This window comes from Lissotriton vulgaris, chromosome 9 (genome assembly GCF_964263255.1).
Source record: "Lissotriton vulgaris chromosome 9, aLisVul1.2, whole genome shotgun sequence".
Lineage (NCBI taxonomy): Eukaryota > Metazoa > Chordata > Amphibia > Caudata > Salamandridae > Lissotriton > Lissotriton vulgaris.
The window spans coordinates 328,295,073-328,314,671 of record NC_141697.1 but is presented as its reverse complement, the minus strand read 5'-3'; the positions used below and the strand labels follow the sequence as shown (position 1 = coordinate 328,314,671).

Genomic DNA, 19,599 nt, shown 5'->3' with positions numbered 1-19,599 from the left:
GGGGGGGTCACAGGGGGTTGGGGTGAGGGTCAGGGGTACGCTACGGTAGGCGGTTGCGAAGTTTCTGTAGATGGCTGGCTGAGAGCTTGACAAGGATGGTGGCTGTAGAGGAGAAGTAGGAGGGATTACTCAACCAGAGATCAAGAGTGGGAGGTGGCACTGGATGTATTGGATGTCGCGTTGGAGTAGGGGGGGGATGAAGGGCAGGGTATGGGGGCGAGAGACGGTGGAGTTTACAGGGGCTACGGGGTTTATAGAGAGGTAGGCTCAGACCGTAAAGTTCAGGGTTGGGAGGTAAGCAGGGTTCTTGGATTTGCAGGGTTTGTTGATGATGGTTAGTGGAAAGCCGCTGGATCGAGAGCCATGGACGGGCACACTTATGAAGGTGGCTTGCGGTCTGTTTTGGAGGGTTCAGACTATGTTCAATGGCACGGTGGAGGCGGCGGCAGAGTTTACAGATGGGATTTTGTGGATGGTAAATTCACACTGTTTCCAGTGCGCGGTTTCCCCCTATAAACCATTGCCATCAGGTGTGCTAGTGTAACTAGTCCGGTGGCCAGAAATCGTGACTACAACACCCAGAATACAGTTTGTTGTAAAATACAAGCCAAAGACATACTGTGAGGTGGTCACGGAGTGCAATTTATGTATGATGAATTAAATAGGACAGTGGGATTCCATCCTCGCACTCCCTCACCATTGGCTCTTCCTTCAGACCACTCTACCTACGCTTTCCCTCAGGCTTTTACTCCCCCACCCCCTTCCTTACATTTTGAGCCCCTCTCCCTGACTCGTATGTCTCCTTCATGCTCCTTCAGCTGTGACCCCTTCCTTTTACCCCCAGATTTCACCTCCTCCACGTTCCCTTAAGGTTGTGAGTCCACCCTGGCATCTTCACACTCGTTCTTTGATTTAACAGCCTCACCTTTGGGCACCCGTTGACACCTTTCCTCCTACCGAAAGACCCAACCACTCCACCCCGAGCCCACTGTTTCACTCTCTGACGCCCACTCCCTGCAAATAAATGTCTTAATGTCACCAAGTCGAGCCCACACTCTGCAGCCCTTTGCATGTGCCTCTGCCCTCACCCCCGTGCCGTGACTACCCTCGCCCCAGAGTCCCCCTGGCACTCTCTCTGCCTCATTCCGCACTTCACTCCCTCCTATCCTCTGCCTCCACGGTCTATCCACTCCGACCTCCGTGCTCAGCCTCGCGCTCTCTCCGCAGCCTCTGCTGACGCCCAGCCCACGCTGTCTCTCTCCCTCCTTCCCCCTCCCTCCCCCTCGCTCGCTCCCTGGTCATGTGCTGCCTTTTTGTTTGCAGTGGAAACAATTTCTCTCGTCCTGTAGCCCAGGCTGGAGGGAAGGAAGCCCTGCGTGCTGGCTCTGCAGAGCAGGGCGGCGAGCCCTGGAGGGGAGGACCGAGGCGTCGCCCCCACCCCGAGGAGCCCCTCTCTGCCCCCTCCACCTCTGGGGCTCTGGCAGCATAGCATGCAGGGCAGGAAACTTTTCGCAGTCCTGGGGGGCAGCCGGAGCCTCTGACCCCTCCCCCCTCCTTCCACTGCCAGGTAAGTTTCTGTTGTCTTTGCTGCCGTGCGCGAGGAGGGGTGTTTCACCAACCCGGACCTGCACTCGTGGCACGTGCACGCATTGTGGGTCGTTTTGGGCACCATCCGTGACGGGTGCACCCGGCCGTGCATTGCTGTGCAGTCCTGCTGGGTAAGGGGAGGGGGTACGACTTTCTGATTATTATTTGGAGTGACGAGGGCGGGCTGTGTTACAATATACACTTTTTTGTCAGGGCGCAGTGTGTATATGACGTACTGCCTGTGCACTCTGCACGCTGTTGACTGCAACACTGTTCTGGTTACTGTCTGTAGCACAGATTCGCTGACCGTCACAGATCACGGAGGGTGTCTCGTTTTCTACATGTTGCCGCCTGCGATCACATCGTGCAGGTTCTGTCAGTCTCATATGGTTTAATCGTGCTGTGCAGAGTGTAAGTGTGAGATTGTGCAGGCTGCTTACAGGGCCTGGCTTGGATTGTGTGGATGCCGGCTGTGCATACTTTATGAAGGGTGTGACTGTGTCTTAATGTGTGTCTGCACACGTTGCAGAGTGTGCTGATTGGGGGTGGGGGGGGTGGGGTGCTGTTTGTGCTTTAGAGTGTGAAAGGCAGTTCAGTCACACATTGTTGAGCGAGTTGACTGCCTCACATTGCCGGAGTGTTCAGCTTGTGTGGCGCTGGCGGTGCACACATTTTGCTTGGCGCTGACACTGTCACCAGCATGGCCACACCGGAAGCCTTGCAGGACAGCTGTCAGCTACAGTTTGTCTGCCACATGTGTCGCAGGCGCACAGCAGCGGTGCGGCCGCCTTCAAAAACAAGAAGTTGGTTTTGAGTGGGCTGGGCCAGCAGGCAGGGTTAGGCCATGGCAGCAGTTATGGAGGGAGGCCACTAATGGCACTGCATAAGAGCACTCTCCAGTCTCCTAGCAACAGCCCGACTGACTCAGTCTCGGACCAATCAGCATTTCCTGCTCTATTTTCTCTTCCACGTACAGTAGCTGAGAGTGTTGAAATGTGAGCTCTCCGCTCTGCGGAGCGCTCTCCCCTGTCTGCCCTTTGCCCCCTCCTTCACACGGCAGCTGGTCCATTCAAGATCAGTGAAACAAAATGAACACTGGCATTCCCTGCTCTTCCGACAACCCCCTTTTTTTCATTTTCCGAAGTTAGTCTCCACAATAAAAGAGGTGCCCCCCCCCCCCAATCCCCGCCATTCCACATTCTCATGCCTAATTCACTTTTACACGGATGACGTGTCTGTACTGAGTACGTCGACTTCAGAGTAACTTTGCAACATCGCAGAATCTCTCAAGAGTTTAAAATTCGACTCTTTCCTCTTAAACACAGAAAGAATCACAATTAACAAATCCCTTACGTGGCGCTGTACATTTTGGTGTTGGTTCCGAAACTTCTGGAACAGGTAGAGTGCAGACGCGTCTGCTGGGAGGCCACCGCCCCCATTCAGAGGCGCGGGCAGCCCCTTCCCCGCGCCCTGATGGGACTGACGACCCATGCCTTCACTCCCAGGAGTCGGTAAATCACTGACACGCGCGCCCGCCTCACTGCCTGTGCTAACCCTGCGGTCGGAGCGCGGTTTCTCTTTTGTTGTATAAAACGAGGCATAAATATCTTGTGCTGTGTTTGTCTGTGCCCGCGGTTGATCTTTACTTAACCTGCCCATATTTGACTAACCCTCATCTCGGCCCACCCTTTGCTGCCAGGACACTAAAGAGATGCTGCCGCGTGGACAGTAAATGATTTATTCATTAATCCCAGCGACAGGCTTCGAGGCTGCGTTCAGATTGAATCTTCTTGGCACGGACCATGCTGCAGGATCAAATTGTTGAGTAAAAGAATGCAGTGGGTGAACATGTAGATTAGTTCATATGTAAAGTTCTGCAAACAGCAGAAGCCACCTCAGCGCGCTTTGTGTGCAGTGCACAGCGTTAAATGGGAATTATGGGCAGAAGTGATGTTGACAGATGTGATTGTAGGTGCTGGGGCCTTGGAATGCCAGGTGTGCCAGTTGACCACGTGGTACAGGTGGAAGATAACGTGAGACCACCCCAGGAAGTCTTATGCCCTGATTCCGATTGGGGGGGGAAATACTGAATAAAGTGCAACCAACCACCAGTTTGTGGCCAACACTTTATTAGACCCTGGGCACGAATTGCGCATCCTTGACGGTTTTGTCCCCAGGCCCAACCTGGCGCGGTTCAGAGCAGAGCAAGGAGTGTATCTGTTCTGTTTGTGACCTCAGAATGGGGACAAAGCACACCTTTGGCTCTTTATTTTATATTCTTCCATAGTAGCGAGCAGTGAGTATCAGTCACATACACTGGCTTAGGCGCATCGTTGTTACCTGATTCACAAATGCCACTCTGAGTTGGTGCACCCCTGGTGAAGCAGGGGAAAACTGTGGGCATCCAGTGACTACAAAATGTATGGAATGGCTAGCACTAGACCGGCTTTCTTTACTACATCTCTGAAAATCAGGATTCTTCATGCCATCCACTCACTAGTATCTGAAGTGCTCGCAAGTTGAAAATGGTGCAAGACAGTCGCTGTGCCTTGTGAACTTGTTGAGGAGTCTTCTAAACGCCAAGTTTCCTTGAGCTGAGGTCTCATGTTAGCGGTATGTGACTCTGTGGACCCCAAGTACTTCTTGCGTCTTTTTTAAGTGATTCGTCCTCAAACTGACTCAAAATATATACAGTATCTAATGAAGTACAGCCCTGAGGGCACCTGTGAACAGCTATTTACTTATCTGGTGGAGCTGTTTAATTGGCAGCAGATTAAGCAAATGTTTGCTCAGCTCTGCAGGACTCATGTGATTCTGCATTTCTTTGTCTGCCACGAGAGGGGAAGGGAATCTGGTATCACATTCTAATGGAGGAATGCTACAAAAGTATATTTGGATGCTAAAGTGTGGTGGGCCAGACCTTTCGTATCACTCATGTGTTCATGGGGATGTACTTTTCATTCCTGCAGACTGTACAGCCTACAATGCTGAACCACACCAGGAGCCCTTGTACTGTTTCAACAGGTTCAAAGTTCTATGGAACTGTTAACGACATCAGTGTATGTTTTACTGCTCGGTGCATAATGATTTCCGCAGGTTGTACTGGGAGATCATTGCTGTTGATGCAGGTTGTTACTGTAGTAACATGGTTTTTTATGCATGTTGTACCTGATATAGTATTGCTATTAATGCAGGTTTTACTTGTAGCCTTAATGCCTTTTTAGGTTAGAAGGCAGATGTTCGTCCATGCAGATTTTACTCAGTGGAGAATTGGCATGTGGGAAGGTTGTACATTAATTGGGTGTTTTTGAAGGAGTATTGGTTATTCAGATTACTTGTGGAGAAAGGAGTACATTCACTGGTGAATGATGAACTTTAAAGACCATTGTTGTTGGTGCAGACTTTGTGTGGCGGGGCATCTCAGGTGATGCATGTTCTTGAAGCATGATCGCCAACAATGTATATTGCACTTGGAAGAGTAGTGCCATTGCATGCTGTGCTTGGAGGGCTGTTGGGGTGATTCAGGTTGAACTTGGTGCATCGTCACGCATGCCGGTTGTACGGTCAGGCTGTATGTGAAAGAGCATTCTTGGTAATAATGTTTGTATTTGGGGGAGTTTCTGCATTAATTTATGGACTTCGAAGAATATCATACTCAAGGCATTTTTTTATACGGGGATCATCCTTGGCAATGAAGTTTATTTTTAGACGATGATTGACAGGCATGCGTATTTAACTTTGAAGAGCATTGTTGTTGGATGTTGTACTTGGAGTATTTTTTTGTTTTTGGTAATGCAGATTGTACTTGGAGCACTGTCATATCTGTACGTTGCACTTGCAGTTTTGTATTTGGTGGGGCATCACTGGTAATGCAGGTTGTTTGGGGGACTGTCTTCACTGATGCTTTGAAGAACATAGTCATCGATGTTGTTTTTATATGGAAGGCAGTCGATAGCCATACACATTATACATGGAAAAGCATCACCGGCCTTGAAGGTTCTAGTTAAAGAAGTATCACTGGTGGTACAATTTGTACTTGAAGAAGCGTGATCGGTGTTGCCATTGTATTTATAGGATCATTATTGGAGACACAGCTTGTTTTTGTAGTAGTACTTTCATTGATGCATTTTATACTTCAAAGAGTTTCTTCAATAGGGGTTTTACGTGAAGGAGCATCCTTAGCTACACAGGTTGTGTTTGAAAGACAATCCACATCTGTGCATATTGTACTTGGAAAAGCAACGTTGTACTTGCATGTTGTGCATGGAGTTGGCGATACCGGTTGTACTTGAAGGAGAGCGATCAGCGATTCAGGTTGTACTTGGACGAGCATCAGAAGAATGAAGTGTTTGTCCCTCTGGGATGAGACTGGCAGATAAGCAAATTAAACGGAAAGAGAGCAGCATGTTGTCATAGCAACACTGCAATTAAATTCCTTTTCTGTCTGCCATCATATAATTTTCCTGTTTAGGAGCTCCTGGGACCTACCACTTACTTCCATTTGCAGACGCTGCCAGAGTTAAGTTCGAGGGACTAGAAAGACGCGTTCAGTTAATTTTTCTTTTCTGACCTTAAGCCTCGCTGGCACAACATGGACACAGTGTTGCTGCAATGCTTATACAATGCGTAAGTTAAACTGCACTGAATTGACAATTTAGGACCTGTTCATAGAGAAATTACTTTCGTAGGTCAATGCACTCGACTTGTCATCTTTGAAGGCACAACTTGCCAGTTGTAATCTCGCTGGGGCTGATCCAAGATTTAATTTTCCTAAAATCAGCATCATAAGGACGAGTGGCGAACTGGTCCACTCCCCTGGAGCCTACAGGTGTTTGTGTGACTGGCTTTGAATGAAGGGGTAAGCTAAACAATGAACCGTGTGATTGGTGCAGATTTTAGTCTCTTTGGCAAAAAGTGTACCCTATTTTTGTTTGAACTTGGAAAAGTCAGACATTGTTCATTCGTTACAGATTGCCCAGAACTTTTGATCTCTTCCAGTTATCAGCCATGTATCTTGGATTGAATGCATGTATTTTTATATTAATGTGGCTGGATTGTGTTCACATCCTGACGTGTACTTGTCTTGTACGAGCTCATGCACATACTATTTTTTTCCTTCCACTTGTACATATTTCTTGCATTTTAGGTGCACCCTCAGTCTTTGCTTCATGGCATTCACCTGTGATAATGTTACTACACTAGCACATTCTTAATCCACTTGCTTTTTTCGCCCAGGAGCATAATCCTAAATAAAGTTTAGCATCTTTCTCACCAGTGCAGTCCTTTCCACGCCTCTTGGCTCTATAGCCAAGATGGTAAGCTAACGAGGTAGCACTCCATCCTGAGTTCGGTAGGTGCATATCATGAATGTAGATTCTGAATACACTTAATGAGAAACGGTAAGTTGCAGTAATGGTCAAAGTTTTTCAAGCCAGGGGTATTTCACCCTAAATGTTTTTCAGACAAAGTTTCAAGCGAAATCCTTCAAAATGTTTGGCTGATAGCATTGTTCTGGTTGCGCCATCCACAGACCTGATCAGCCTGCATAGTTTGTAAATCAGGAGAGTAATCAAGCAGACCTTGGAGTACGCCATCTGCACAGCACCCTGTTTACGCACTTGTTAGATGTACAATTTTTGTTCTGTTTTTTTTGGTGCTTCCTTAATTTCCTTTTAACAATTCTAAACCCACAGAAAACACCACAGTGCTCTGAAGCAGTAGAATAGGGTGGGGATATGAATCCCATCAAAGTATTTGCTGAAATTAGAGTTTACTGATAGATGTCCTATGTTTTTGCCACTTGGGGCCACTTTCCAACTGTTGAGCAAAACGGATGCATTGTACAAGTGCACTAGTCTTCAATTACTTGTGTACAAATTGCAAGCAGCATTACAAAGTGATTACAGTTGAGATCTAGCATTAAGTTTGAAGATGTGCCATCATGTTTAAGAAAGTTTGTAGGAACTTCGGTGCCTCGCCAGTGGTAGTGTTATAGAAATGCTACTGTACAGACATTTAAACAGAGCTGCAAACCTACCCTCTCATTTAACTATTTTTTAGGTGATTACTACATATTATGATCAGTTTTAGAAACAAATGCCACGAGGTAGTCCAATATTCAAGCAAGTAGTATTAATTCATATTGGTTAAGGATTGTTTCCTTTTTTCTTCAGACCGACCTTTAAGCCTCTATGCTGCATTTAGGAGTTAAACACATAGTTCTCTTTTAAGCTTGCTGAATTTTAGAAACAAAAGCTAAAATCGCAAAATTTAAAAACACATTGGATAGCAACATTAAAAAAAGAATTGTGCATGAATTTAGATTAATTGTATGCCTGGCCACACTTTGCTGCCACTATATAGAATCTATGTTTTTAGGAGCACATCATATAGGTTTTGAAACAAAACTTTATGTATGTCACTTGTAGGTTCCTTTACTTTCCCTTTTTTGCACACATACCCCTCATAAGCAAACATATATAAAAGTAAATGTAAATGTATGTATTGGCATTTATATAGCGCACTACTTACCCGTAGGGTCCCAAGGCGCTTAGACCGCTGCGAAACCCTTCCTGGCTTCCCTGAGAGATGGTCCCTTAATGGGTATCTCCAGGGTGAGACCAGGCATCCGCGGCGGTCTGGTGGGGCGTTAGTGAAGATGAGGCAAGCTAATGCCCAGAGTTGCCGAGTGTGATCGCTGATCAGAGTGGGCACCGAGGCGAGAATTATCGAGTCCGCTGACCCTGGTCCACAACCCTGCCGCGCCGGGAATCGAACCCTGGTCCCGGGCCGTCCTCTGCTCTCTGGTCTGCCGCCTCTAACCAGTGAGATTGCTTGAGCATGTATTCAGGACTCTTCCTGCGTCCAGTAAAACGCAAAGCAGCTGGTTGCTTTTTACAGCAGTTATGTGCTTTCCACCCAACAATGCTATGATCTTTTTTAGGCTTTAAAGATAAAATAAATTGTTTAGACTTTCACCTGAACGTGGCTTATCGTTCATAGTAGTGATCTGATGCATAGGTTATACAATGTTAAATTAGACACTGATTCAAGATTTAATCTTGAAACACAAGACTCAAAGATGGAAGTCATTTTAAATTTTGCACTGTCGAGGACCGCATTGAGTAAATGTTGTTGTTGGTTGTAACTTATTTTCATTACTCAATATACCATTTGGAGTAAGAGCGAGATGTTCTTAGAACTGGATCCTTTTAGGTCTAGTATTAGCAATTTGAAGTGTTTCCTTTGAAATGGTAGACATTTTGCTGTTAATTGTCTCTAAGTCAAGTCCGAGATGGATTGCTGCAGCTATGTGGTCAGTGTTTTTGATATATTTGTAGTTCTTTGCCTCCATTTCTTAGCATGACTCTTTCTCGCTTTGCTTTTCTAGGAACATTGGTCTAAATGGGTCCCGTCATGCCTCCCAGCAAGAAGCCAGAGGGCACCGGTGTTAGTGTTTCCAGTGGACTAAGTCAGTGTTACGGTGGAAGTTCCTTGTCAAGTGCCCTACAGGACGACGACGATTTAGACTTTGCTTTACCAGCCATCAAACGTGACAAGGAAAAAGGGGCCATGGAAGATGAGGAACTCACCAACTTGAACTGGTTGCATGAGAGCAAGAATTTGCTCAAGAGCTTTGGAGACACTGTTTTACGGAGTGTCAGCCCTGTCCAGGATGTGGATGAGGACACGCCTCCCTCCCCTGCTCACTCAGACCTCCCCTATGATGCCAAGCAGAACCCCAATTGCAAGCCCCCTTATTCTTTCAGCTGCCTCATCTTCATGGCCATTGAGGACTCGCCAAGCAAACGCCTGCCTGTCAAGGACATCTACAACTGGATTTTGGAACATTTCCCCTACTTTGAAAATGCCCCCACGGGTTGGAAAAACTCTGTGAGGCATAACCTGTCCTTGAACAAGTGTTTTAAGAAAGTGGACAAGGACCGTAGCCAGGTAAGCATTCATTTGCAGGGCCACCACAGTAAAGTGATCCAGTGACCTATTCAAGATATGTTACATCATCTTGCATTTTCTTTGCATGCAACTGCCAATAGTGTGGGATCACAGCAATGCCAACTCTCCGCAGTAAGTAAGGGCAGACCTGTTGGTTTGATCGAGAGAGAATGTGGTTCTAGTATGTCCCGTGTAGGAAGAGCTTGGTGTGATGCGATAGGTCCTGGCACATAACCTGATCAGGGTCGATGAACTTGTCTCTGTAAGAGTGCTAATGTTTTCGAGGTATGTAATAGGGTATTAAGCGCACTTCAACCAGCATTTGTTCTTCATATCCGATTTATTAATCAAAGTATGGTACCCAGTTATTTTGATCAAAAGTCTTGCTCTGGAGATTTGGGATAGCTTTGAAAATGTGGTATGTTGATTTCCTGTAAGTAAAATGATGTGTTTGTTTGGAGTGGCCTGGTGTGAAATAGGTCCCTGTACTTGAGGGGTTTCTCATTTTTGTAGAGAATTATCGCACCAGGGACCAAAGCTTAAGAGTCAACTTGTTATGGCTTTGCAAGTGAAAGGCCTTGCTCGGAGATCCTTGTGCTTGAAAGTGTTAGGTGGCTGCTTTGCCTCATTTTGTGGTCTTCACTAGAGCCCCGTGCTCGAGTATAATAGCACTACTTAATACATGTGGAAATGGCTACCTCCAGGGTTTTGTGAACCAAGCTGAAATGGTTTAGAGTTGATATGATGAGTGCAGTATAATTGTTTTGTGTTCTGATTTGTTGTATTTATTTCACTTTGGCTTTGTTTCTAATAAAATGAGCAAAAAAGTAAACCTGCTGCACTCATATACCCAGTACTTTAACTAACATGAGATGTGTATTTGGAAGCTCATGTTCACTTTTGGGTCTCTAGGCACTTGAATAATAAATGTGTATTGTTACCCAACTCAGTTGTACTTTATCGACCTCAAAAGGATGAAAGGCTGACTAGACTCGCTGAGATTCAAACCTGTGATCACGAGGTAAACACACAGATTTCTGGAGTGAATGCATTAGTCCACTGAGCTACCAGAATCTATACTGGCCACTCCTTTTACTGGACTCTAGCAGTCTCGGCTCCAAAATGGGTGCAGGGTTGTATGGGAAACACTCATACCGGACCCTGCAGAAACCAGTGCCTTTCCTTTCTCAACACTCTCTCTCTCTTCTGAGAGATGTCCTGCACTGCCACTGATGCGTCCACTGCCTGTAGTTGTCTTCAGGAACCTGCGCTCTAATACGTGATGCACACCTTTGGGCCTGCAGCGTCCACTCATTTTACCTGATTCCAGCAATCTCGGCACTCAGTGTAATGCAGCGCTGTTGGGAGACACACGTACCGGACCCTGCGGGGACCACTGCCTTTACCTGTCTCAATCACTCACTTCTCTCATAGGAGATGTACACTTTGATCCTGCAGTGTCCACTCCTTTCACCTCGACAGTCTCGGCTCTAAATCTAATCTCGCTCCGCAGTGGAGAGGCAGATCACTGATCGTGCAGTTCCACTTCTTTCACCTGTCTTCAGCAATCTGTCCTCTGATAGAAGCTGCACTGGTCCTGCGGCATCCACTCCTTTTACCGAACTCCTGCAGTCCCTGCTCTAAATGTAATTGAGATGCACATGCCTGGCCCTGCAGTGTCCACTCCTTTTACGAGTCTTCTGTGGCCAGTGCAGTGCCAGCCCTACATTGGCCATACACCGGCCTTGCACTGCTGATGTGCACTGTTCTTGTGTGGCTTTGTGCCTAACAGAAGGCGGTGTTAATAGTGGCAGCTTCTACTAAACAGTGTCATTTCTAAATTAAAGAAGTGTATGCAGCAGTCTCACAGTGAATTCAGAACCTTTCTCATCTTGTGTCGTGTTACTGTACTTCCAGCTGCTTCCTTGCTAAGGTGCATCTTAGATTTTTCAGTCTTGGGATGACAATACGTTTACGAGAACAGTACTTGGTGGGTGGTGGCGGGAGGTCCTTCTCTAGTTGTTTTTCCTTTTTCACCCTCATGTGGTCCAGGTTCTCCTTTGTTGCACCATCCTGGCTCTAGCTTCTCTTTGGTTATGGCATTCCTTGATCCAGCTCTCTGTTTTTTAGGCTTATGCAAAATATTAATCATGCCTGTGACATTTTGATCCATTTCCGAATATTATGGTTCACATTTTCACTCTCCAGTACTACCCTTGCTTCTTCATCCAGTGCAGAGGGAAACACAATGGCAATGGGTGGAATTCCTGACTGAACTTCAGTTCATCATTATTCGCCCACTACACCTTTTCAGACAGAGATTAGCCCAAGGCAAATCACCCTTGGTACTGTTCATTGGAAGCATTCAAGCCCAAACTTCCAGGCTAGCCCCTCTGAACATCTGACCGAGACTTGTTTCGGTATAGTCAGGCCGATCAGTGAGGTATAGCTAGAATCTTGTGGCACAGCGAGCCCAGGACCCAAGTCTGTGCATCCCCATTGCACCGAGGCGCACACAAAATTGATGGGTGGTAGGTATTATACTTGCAAAACTCTAAGCCACTGGCAATAGCTCCGAGCATCATTTCATTTCATTGTTTTTCACTCTGTGTCACTTTACTTTCAACAGAAACTAGCCACATGGAAATCTGCTTTGGTTCGGCTTCAGGGAACATATCCACCCGAAGTGCCAGGTCAGGTCCCCTCAGCAGCCTCTGCTCCAGATTTTCTTGGGTTATGGGATCTCCTGTTCTAGGTTTTATTTAGTTCTGACCACCCATGCTCCATTTCTTTTCTTGCTGCAGCATCCCCAGCTTTTTCGTGTTGCTGGTGTCCAATTCAAATAAGCACTGGCAAAGCTTCTTTAAATTGTATTTGCAATTGCATTGACATAGCGCTTACTACGCCTGATGAGGCGTCAAAGCACTTTTCGGCGAGCAGCACGCTACTCTGTGGCTCTAAAATGCTCAGGAATTGCCTATGCCAGTACTACTTTACCAGTTGCATGCCTATGTATCATGACACATGACATGCATGGCTGGCAATTATGAAATGTGTTTTCTGTATTCCAAGATGGCTGACGATACGCATGCATGCGAAGATACAATTTGTGCTTCATGATGCATGCTTGTGCATGTGCCATAAAGCTGGAGGACATTTTTAATTTACTGTGCTAACATGGCAGTAAAGTTTAGAACATCTTGCATGAAAATATGGTCTGGCAACAGTCTCCAGCTGATGAGCAATGGTAAAAAAAAAAAAAAATGAAAAGCGCAACAATGGATAATGTGCAGCATCTGTGAGGGGGGGGACTTGTGTTGAAAGAGCAAGCAACACGTGTACACGTGAAGTGGATAGGGCCTAGGGGAGAGGGGAAACAAACGAGAGCCCACCCTGATGAGCATGCCAGTTAGAACAATGTGAGACCAGAATGCTCCTGGGCATGAAAAAAACAGAGAGGAAAACCATTGAATCAGGAGTTGGGATGTGAGAAAGACGACAAAGCCATCCAATCATGAGAAAAGGCTGACCCAAAGCCCATCTATGTATATTGGAAACAGAGGATCTGGCAAGCAGATAGCTAAAGATGTTTATAGCCAAGGCCTACCCAGGTCAGTTCAGCTCCGCTTTGGGCAAGAAATCTGGCTCCACTTTTTTGAACAGTGGCCTGACCCACCCCCCTGTCCTTCTGCTTCATCGCTCATGGTTCAGCATATAACAAATGGGATGGGATGTGTGGTCATTCATTGGCTTTCGCTACAGCTCAAGGGGCATGGTTGTATGCTTCCCATCCGAAGAAACTGGACTCCACATGTATGTGAAAGTTTAATATGTCTGATAGCAGAAGCACATGCTTCTCTCTTGGTGTCCAGTGCCCCTTGTGCACGGCCCCCCTAGGTTTTAGTACCGTCAATCCGTTGCGTTGTTGGACGTCCTCTGGGGTGACTGTATGACACCTTCTCCCCAGAAGAAAGCACCTCCGCACAAGGTGCAATTTACTGGACGAAACACATCACCGGTGCGCGGCCTTTACATCTGTTTGCCAACTGGATTTTTTTTCTTCTGATCGGATGAGTATTTGATTAGTTTATGATGCTGTGGTGTGGCTCGGTGTCACGAGCTTTTTAGGATAGGTTTCTGATACATTCTATCATGGGACCTGATTTATAATTTGGCGGACGGGTCATCCTCCGCCAGGGCGATAAAGTAGATTACTTAAGGCCTAGTGGACATTTCAAGCATTGACAGAAACTTGTCGGTTCCTGCCAATGCATTGTCATTTTGCGACAGAGCCATACAGCAGTCATTTTGGTTTTTAATTTTCCAAAATCAGGCCAGCAAGTCAAGACTGAAGACCTCTGATTGCCCCAATAAAAGTTGTTTACGACGCTACGGCCATTTTCTAGCATTCAAACACGGTAATGACCTATCACCATTCTCAGGAGAGCTCTGTGCTCATCTCTTACGTCAAGGGATAATGAAAGTCTGAGGTCAGCACCTCGATGGACTTTCCAGCCTGTGACATACATGTTGCACGCCTCGCTGCAGCAGCTGCATTATCCCACTGAGCTGTTACCAGCTCGGATTCACTGACTGATTTACTCCAGCCGCGCCCTTGGCCTCCCTGTTTGGGTGCAGCCTGCCTTCCCTGTCAGTTTTGTGGAGTCGAATCCCTCCCTCGGCGAGGGCTGTAATTATGCGGCGCGGGAGGCGTGAGGCGGGCGCTCGTTCTCGTTTTACTGCGTCGCTAGGCCCTGATTTTATTTAAAGTTGTTGTGACAGCGCGAGCGCATATCCATAAAGATGCGCGTGAAGCGTACCTTGCCAGTGATGGGAAACATGCCATCCGGTTTATAACGGAGAACGCGAGGCAAGCCTGTCAAAACATTAGTGAAACCATATTTCACGAGCGCTGAGTTTCATGTACAACGTGCGGGAGCGGTACAGTGGGCCCCTCTGCCAGCCAGCATCTTCGCCTCAAAGTCTGGGCGTAAGTGAGGTTCGCCCCCTCAGGCATCCTACTCGCTGTCGGAGGCGGCCGAACCCCACCCTACATTCCTTACTATGTGCTTACTGGTCAATCGAAGTGCCTGGCCTATTCCAGGTGTTGACTAACAGTGACGTGTAATGTCGTCTAGGTTACTGCCAGTGCATCTTCTCTGACGTTTCTCATCCTTCGACTGGCTTAAAATGTCAATAAACCCCTCCGAGTCACTTGCTGCGGTGGAAACGAGGGGACCGAATTAGAGTTGGTTCCATGTTGCAAGTTTATCAGAAATGTTTGTATAGCCTTTAGCGGCAAAAAATAAACAGTAAAAAAAAAACTAAAATGAGAACACTTTTTCAACATTCTCCGAAATACTAACCCAGTTAAAAGGACAGACCACTAGCCCCACAGTTAATTATTTATTTCACAAATGCAATTTCAAACGGCAAATAACAGTGGTTTCCACTGATCTTTCACTGCTTCACAAAATAGAGCGTTTAAAGGGTTGGCCAGCTGTCCAGCACAGAGGACATTTTTTTTCCAAGTTCACCTTCTTCCAAGGTTTCCTGACTTTTACTAAGGGTAGGGTGACCAGACGTCCCGGTTTTTCATGGACTGCCCCGTTGCCCCTCCAGTTTTTGCTGCAAACAAAAGCTTTTGAGAGAGGATTGGGTGAGTGTGCACATTAATCACAATGTGGGGTTGTGCTTACGTTTTCTCTGTCTCTCTCTCCACACTAGGGACCGATTTCTGGATTATAAGAATCTCCCACTGTGCTGCTTTGCCCCACTTATGCAGCACAGAAGGATTTAATGAGGAGTGAACCTGCGTCCATTCACCCAAGCAGCCCTGCCAAGTCCCCCAGGTTAATGATGTGCTGCTCAAGTCCATATTCTTTCTATGCATTCTGGGACTTTCTTGTTGTTTCCATTATGAAACAGGAGTACAAGTCCCAGAATTCAAAGAAAGAACTTGGACTGGGGCAGCACATCGCGCATGAACCTGGGAAACTTGACAGCTATGCCCACGGTGCAGGATCACTAGCAGCTGACTTCTGAGTCCACATGAGGGGGAAGGATGGAAAATATAAAACTCTCTCTCTCTCTCTCTCTCTCTCTCTCTCTCTCTCTCTCTCTCTCTCTCTCTCTCTCTCTCTCTCTCTCTCTCTCTCTCTCTCTCTCTCTCTCTCTATATATATATATATATATATATATATATATATATATATATATATATATATATATATATATATTCTTCAAGTACATAAGTGTATTCTCCAACATCTTCGCGCAATCACAAATCAGGATAACACATATCCAGTAGCTCGACATTTTAAGAAATTCCATCAATCAAACAATAGAGATCTCAGCTACTTCGTGATTTATGCTGTACCCCCTAGTAGACGGGGTGGGGATAGAGATTACAAAAGAGATTACAAACTCGGAAAATTAGAAACTAGGTACATTTTACAATTAGACACCAAGTACCCAGGGGGTCTTAACGTCACAGAACACCTATATACATGCTTATAATGATGAGCTGCCAAGTGCAATTTGGGTTTATGTACGTAGGCCTAGTTGGTCAGTGTAAAAACTTGAAGTTTATGGGATAGTTGATTGTTTAATGCATTTTATCAGTGTATATTGGTTTTATGTATTTTATTGTTAGATAGCCTTAGTTATTTCTGATATTTTTTATGGAGAGATACATATTTATATGTATTTATTTAATTATGTATTCATATGCAATTATCCATAATGAGATTACTGACATCTAGTATTTTGTCCAACGTATTTGCAGAGGCACATTTTGCACAAGCCCATTTTTTGCAGATTAAACTTTCACTTTTCCCTTTGATCAGGAGGTATACAAGAGCTCCATCCCAGGTCCAGTCACTAAACAATTTCTGTTATTTGTCTGGCTTCTGACCAGGTTTTTTTTTGTATTGGCAGTCTACCCATGGAGCATGAAGTATTTTACTTCCATAGATAACTATATATCTGTTCCTGCCGCACCAATCGTATATATTTCGAGGGTTCATGATTCGAGCTATTTCAGCAGCTAGAAGAATTTTTTTTATGATCTCATGATTTGTATCTGATTTAACAACGCTTAATACATGTGGTATTCCTATTATGAGAACGTATCTACAATAACATGCTGACCAGCTGCTTTCATTGTTTAATATAATAACGTTATAGCACTTTCGAACTTTATTCAGCACTATTTATGCACTTTGATGACCACGTGAAGATGCAGTACACACTAATATAGCATTTAATATATATATTTACTGTTTCCCAATTGAATGTTTCAAATCAAATCGGAAATGGGTTCAATGGCAGTCTTTTTTACAGATGAATCTGTGAACACAGGAACCATTTATACATGTATTTTACGCAAATATTTTCGGTTTTTAGAATTGTCAATTATTTTGAAACAATTTATATGTCATGTATTTACATTAAATATACATTTTGTCATCTGTGAATGTTACCATTTAGTATTGTATTAACATAGACAGCCATACGCGTAAATAATTTGTTTATGTCTATAGTACTGTTGACCATTCGAGGTTTGATTCGGTTGCATGGTCACTTTAAAAGCTATTCATTCCCTGGAGGAAGTGTGGTATTCAGGAATATATATATATATATATATATATATATCGACTCCTCCTCACTCTGGAATACTCTGCCGCCTTCCAGACCAGCGGGTGTATCGTCGTTGAAAGACCACCGTAGTTAGGCCTTTAACATTTCTCCTCTCCCAAGTAGCGAAACACCACAAGTTGACGAGACTGTGTGCTGGCCAAATTGATTTATTGTCAGTCAGCCCTTCGGACGCGTTTCGCCTGACCCGCAGGCTTGATCACCAAATAAATCAGCTGTCCTGAATCCATTTTGCTGCCTCCGTTACTAAAGATATGCAAGCTGGCAGTGATCAAGGGCACATAGATACTCAAAACACGTTTGGCTTTTAAAGAAGCAAGTGGAGGGAGGCGCTGTCATTGCAACCGCCTGTGGCATTTGTGTGCATACCCTTCGGTGTGTGGCATCTCTATTTGGGGTGACTCATGATGTGCAATGTTACGCGGCTAGTCCGGCCGCAGAGATGCCCCGCTGCCGGAAAGGCGGACTCTGGAGACTCGCAACTGCGAGTCTTGGATCTGGACAGAGGGGACCTGAGCCACAAGTACATATTGTAAGCAGTGTGGCGAGATCGCCCGTTTTGCTCACCCACTTGGGACATTCATTTATTGAAACATGTCTTTATTTATTTATTAATTTTATTTATTAAAAGTTTTCTATAGCGCGAACAAGACCCTTAGGTATCAGAGAGCTTAACACATCAAGAAATACATAATTTACATATACGTCTTTCCATAAAGAACAGTACGATAGTATACAGTGATCTGAAGTAGGTTGAGGAGTATGTATAGAGTACAGTATCAGTATAGGGTTGGTGAGTTCCTGTAAATTTCACAAAGTTAAATGATGTAGTATTCTTTTAAGTCAAGAGATGGATTGCCTTGTCTATGGTAGGAACTTACTCACGAGAAAGATCTTAGATTCTCTCTTGAATGTTGCAGTGTTAGTCATTTTTCTCATGTTCGGCGGGTGAGAGTTCCAGATTCTGGGGGCTGCTCCTGAGAACGCTCTATCGTATGTTTTTTTTCTTCTTGAAGATTGGTGGTCTCAGTATCAGATCCTTGGCACTCCTGGAAGGTCTATTTCCTCCCGAAATTTCAATTTTCTGGGCAAGGTATCTAGGTGTGTTGTGATGAATAGCTTTGTGGGTAATACATGCCATTTTTAGTTGTATTCTAGCTTCGTAAGGTAGCCAATTTAAAGCTTTCAGGTGGGGGGAGAAACAGTCAAATTTCCTCGTTCCGGTGATAAGTCTTGCTGCTGCATTAAGGCATGCTTTCAATGGTGCTATTGACATTTTTTGCAGACCTGCTAACGTTGTACACCCGTATTCGATCCTAGAAATGACCAGTGATTGTACTGCTAGTTTTAGATCTGACTCAGTCAGAAATTATTTCATTTTTCTTAAATAGCTCAGATGAAACCGGGCGTTTTTTGCCATTGCTTTGATGTTGGCTTTCATGTTTAGGTTCTCGTCCAGTGTGATTCCAAGTGATTTCGCCGAGCCCACAAGTGTGGGAGTGCAGTTAAACGCTGTGATCATTTTAGACCATTACTTCACTTCTGCTTGGTTCTTTTGAGGCGATATCAGTAAGAATTCAGTTTTAAGTGTGTTTAGCTTCAGATGATTGATAGATGGCCATTTTAGCGTCATTTTGAGGGCCTCATTCATTAGGATGATGTCTTCCAAGGACTCGATCTTGATGTATATCTGTGTGTCATCCGCATACATGTGGTAGGATATTTTGGAATTTCGCAGAATTTCTGTGAGGGGTTCGATGTACAAATTAAACAATGATGGAGATAATGTCGATCCTTGAGGTACTCCTATTGCATTTGGACAGGAAGATGAAAGTGATTGGTTGACCAGGAATCTCTGACTTCTGTTGTGTAGGAAGGATTCGAACCATTTCAGCACTGTACCAGATATTCCCATCCTGTCCTGGAGTCTATTCAGTAATTTTTCATGGTTAACTGTATCAAATGCAGATGATAAGTCTAGGAGGATGAGTAGGCAGGATGCCAACGCCCATGTGGGGCAGGACTTGTTTATCAAATAAATCAGCTGTCCTGTATCGATTTTGCTGCCTCCGTTACTAAAGATATGTAAGCTGCCAGTGATCCAGGGTACATAGATACTCGAAACGCGTTTGGCTTTTAAAGAAGCAAGAGGAGGGAGGCGGTGTCAATGCAACCGCCTGTGGCATTTGTGGGCATACCCTTCTGTGTGGGGCATCTCTATTTGGGGCGACTCATGATGTGATATATATCTATATGTATATATATATATATGTGTGTGTGTATATATATATATATATATATATATATATATATATATATATATATATATATATATATATATATATATATATATATTCCTGAATACCACACTTCCTCCAGGGCGACACAGAAAGACAGCAG

The 19,599-nt window shown here is 45.0% G+C and overlaps 1 protein-coding gene across 11 annotated transcripts in view; it reads left to right on the top strand.

Moving 5' to 3' along the window:
* Window positions 1-19,599, top strand: part of FOXN3 (forkhead box N3) — a 654,420-nt gene that overhangs the window by 330,169 nt on the left and 304,652 nt on the right. For 9 of the 11 annotated variants that reach the window (XM_086937629.1, XM_086937636.1, XM_086937638.1 and 6 more), the window contains one exon: window positions 8,978-9,540. In XM_086937629.1, the coding sequence (XP_086793755.1) occupies window positions 8,992-9,540 (549 nt within the window). In that variant the 5' untranslated portion in view covers window positions 8,978-8,991. Of the gene's footprint in view, window positions 1-1,335; window positions 1,568-8,977; window positions 9,541-19,599 lie in introns of those variants that run through there. The other 2 variants (XM_086937639.1, XM_086937630.1) reach the window with 2 other exon arrangements.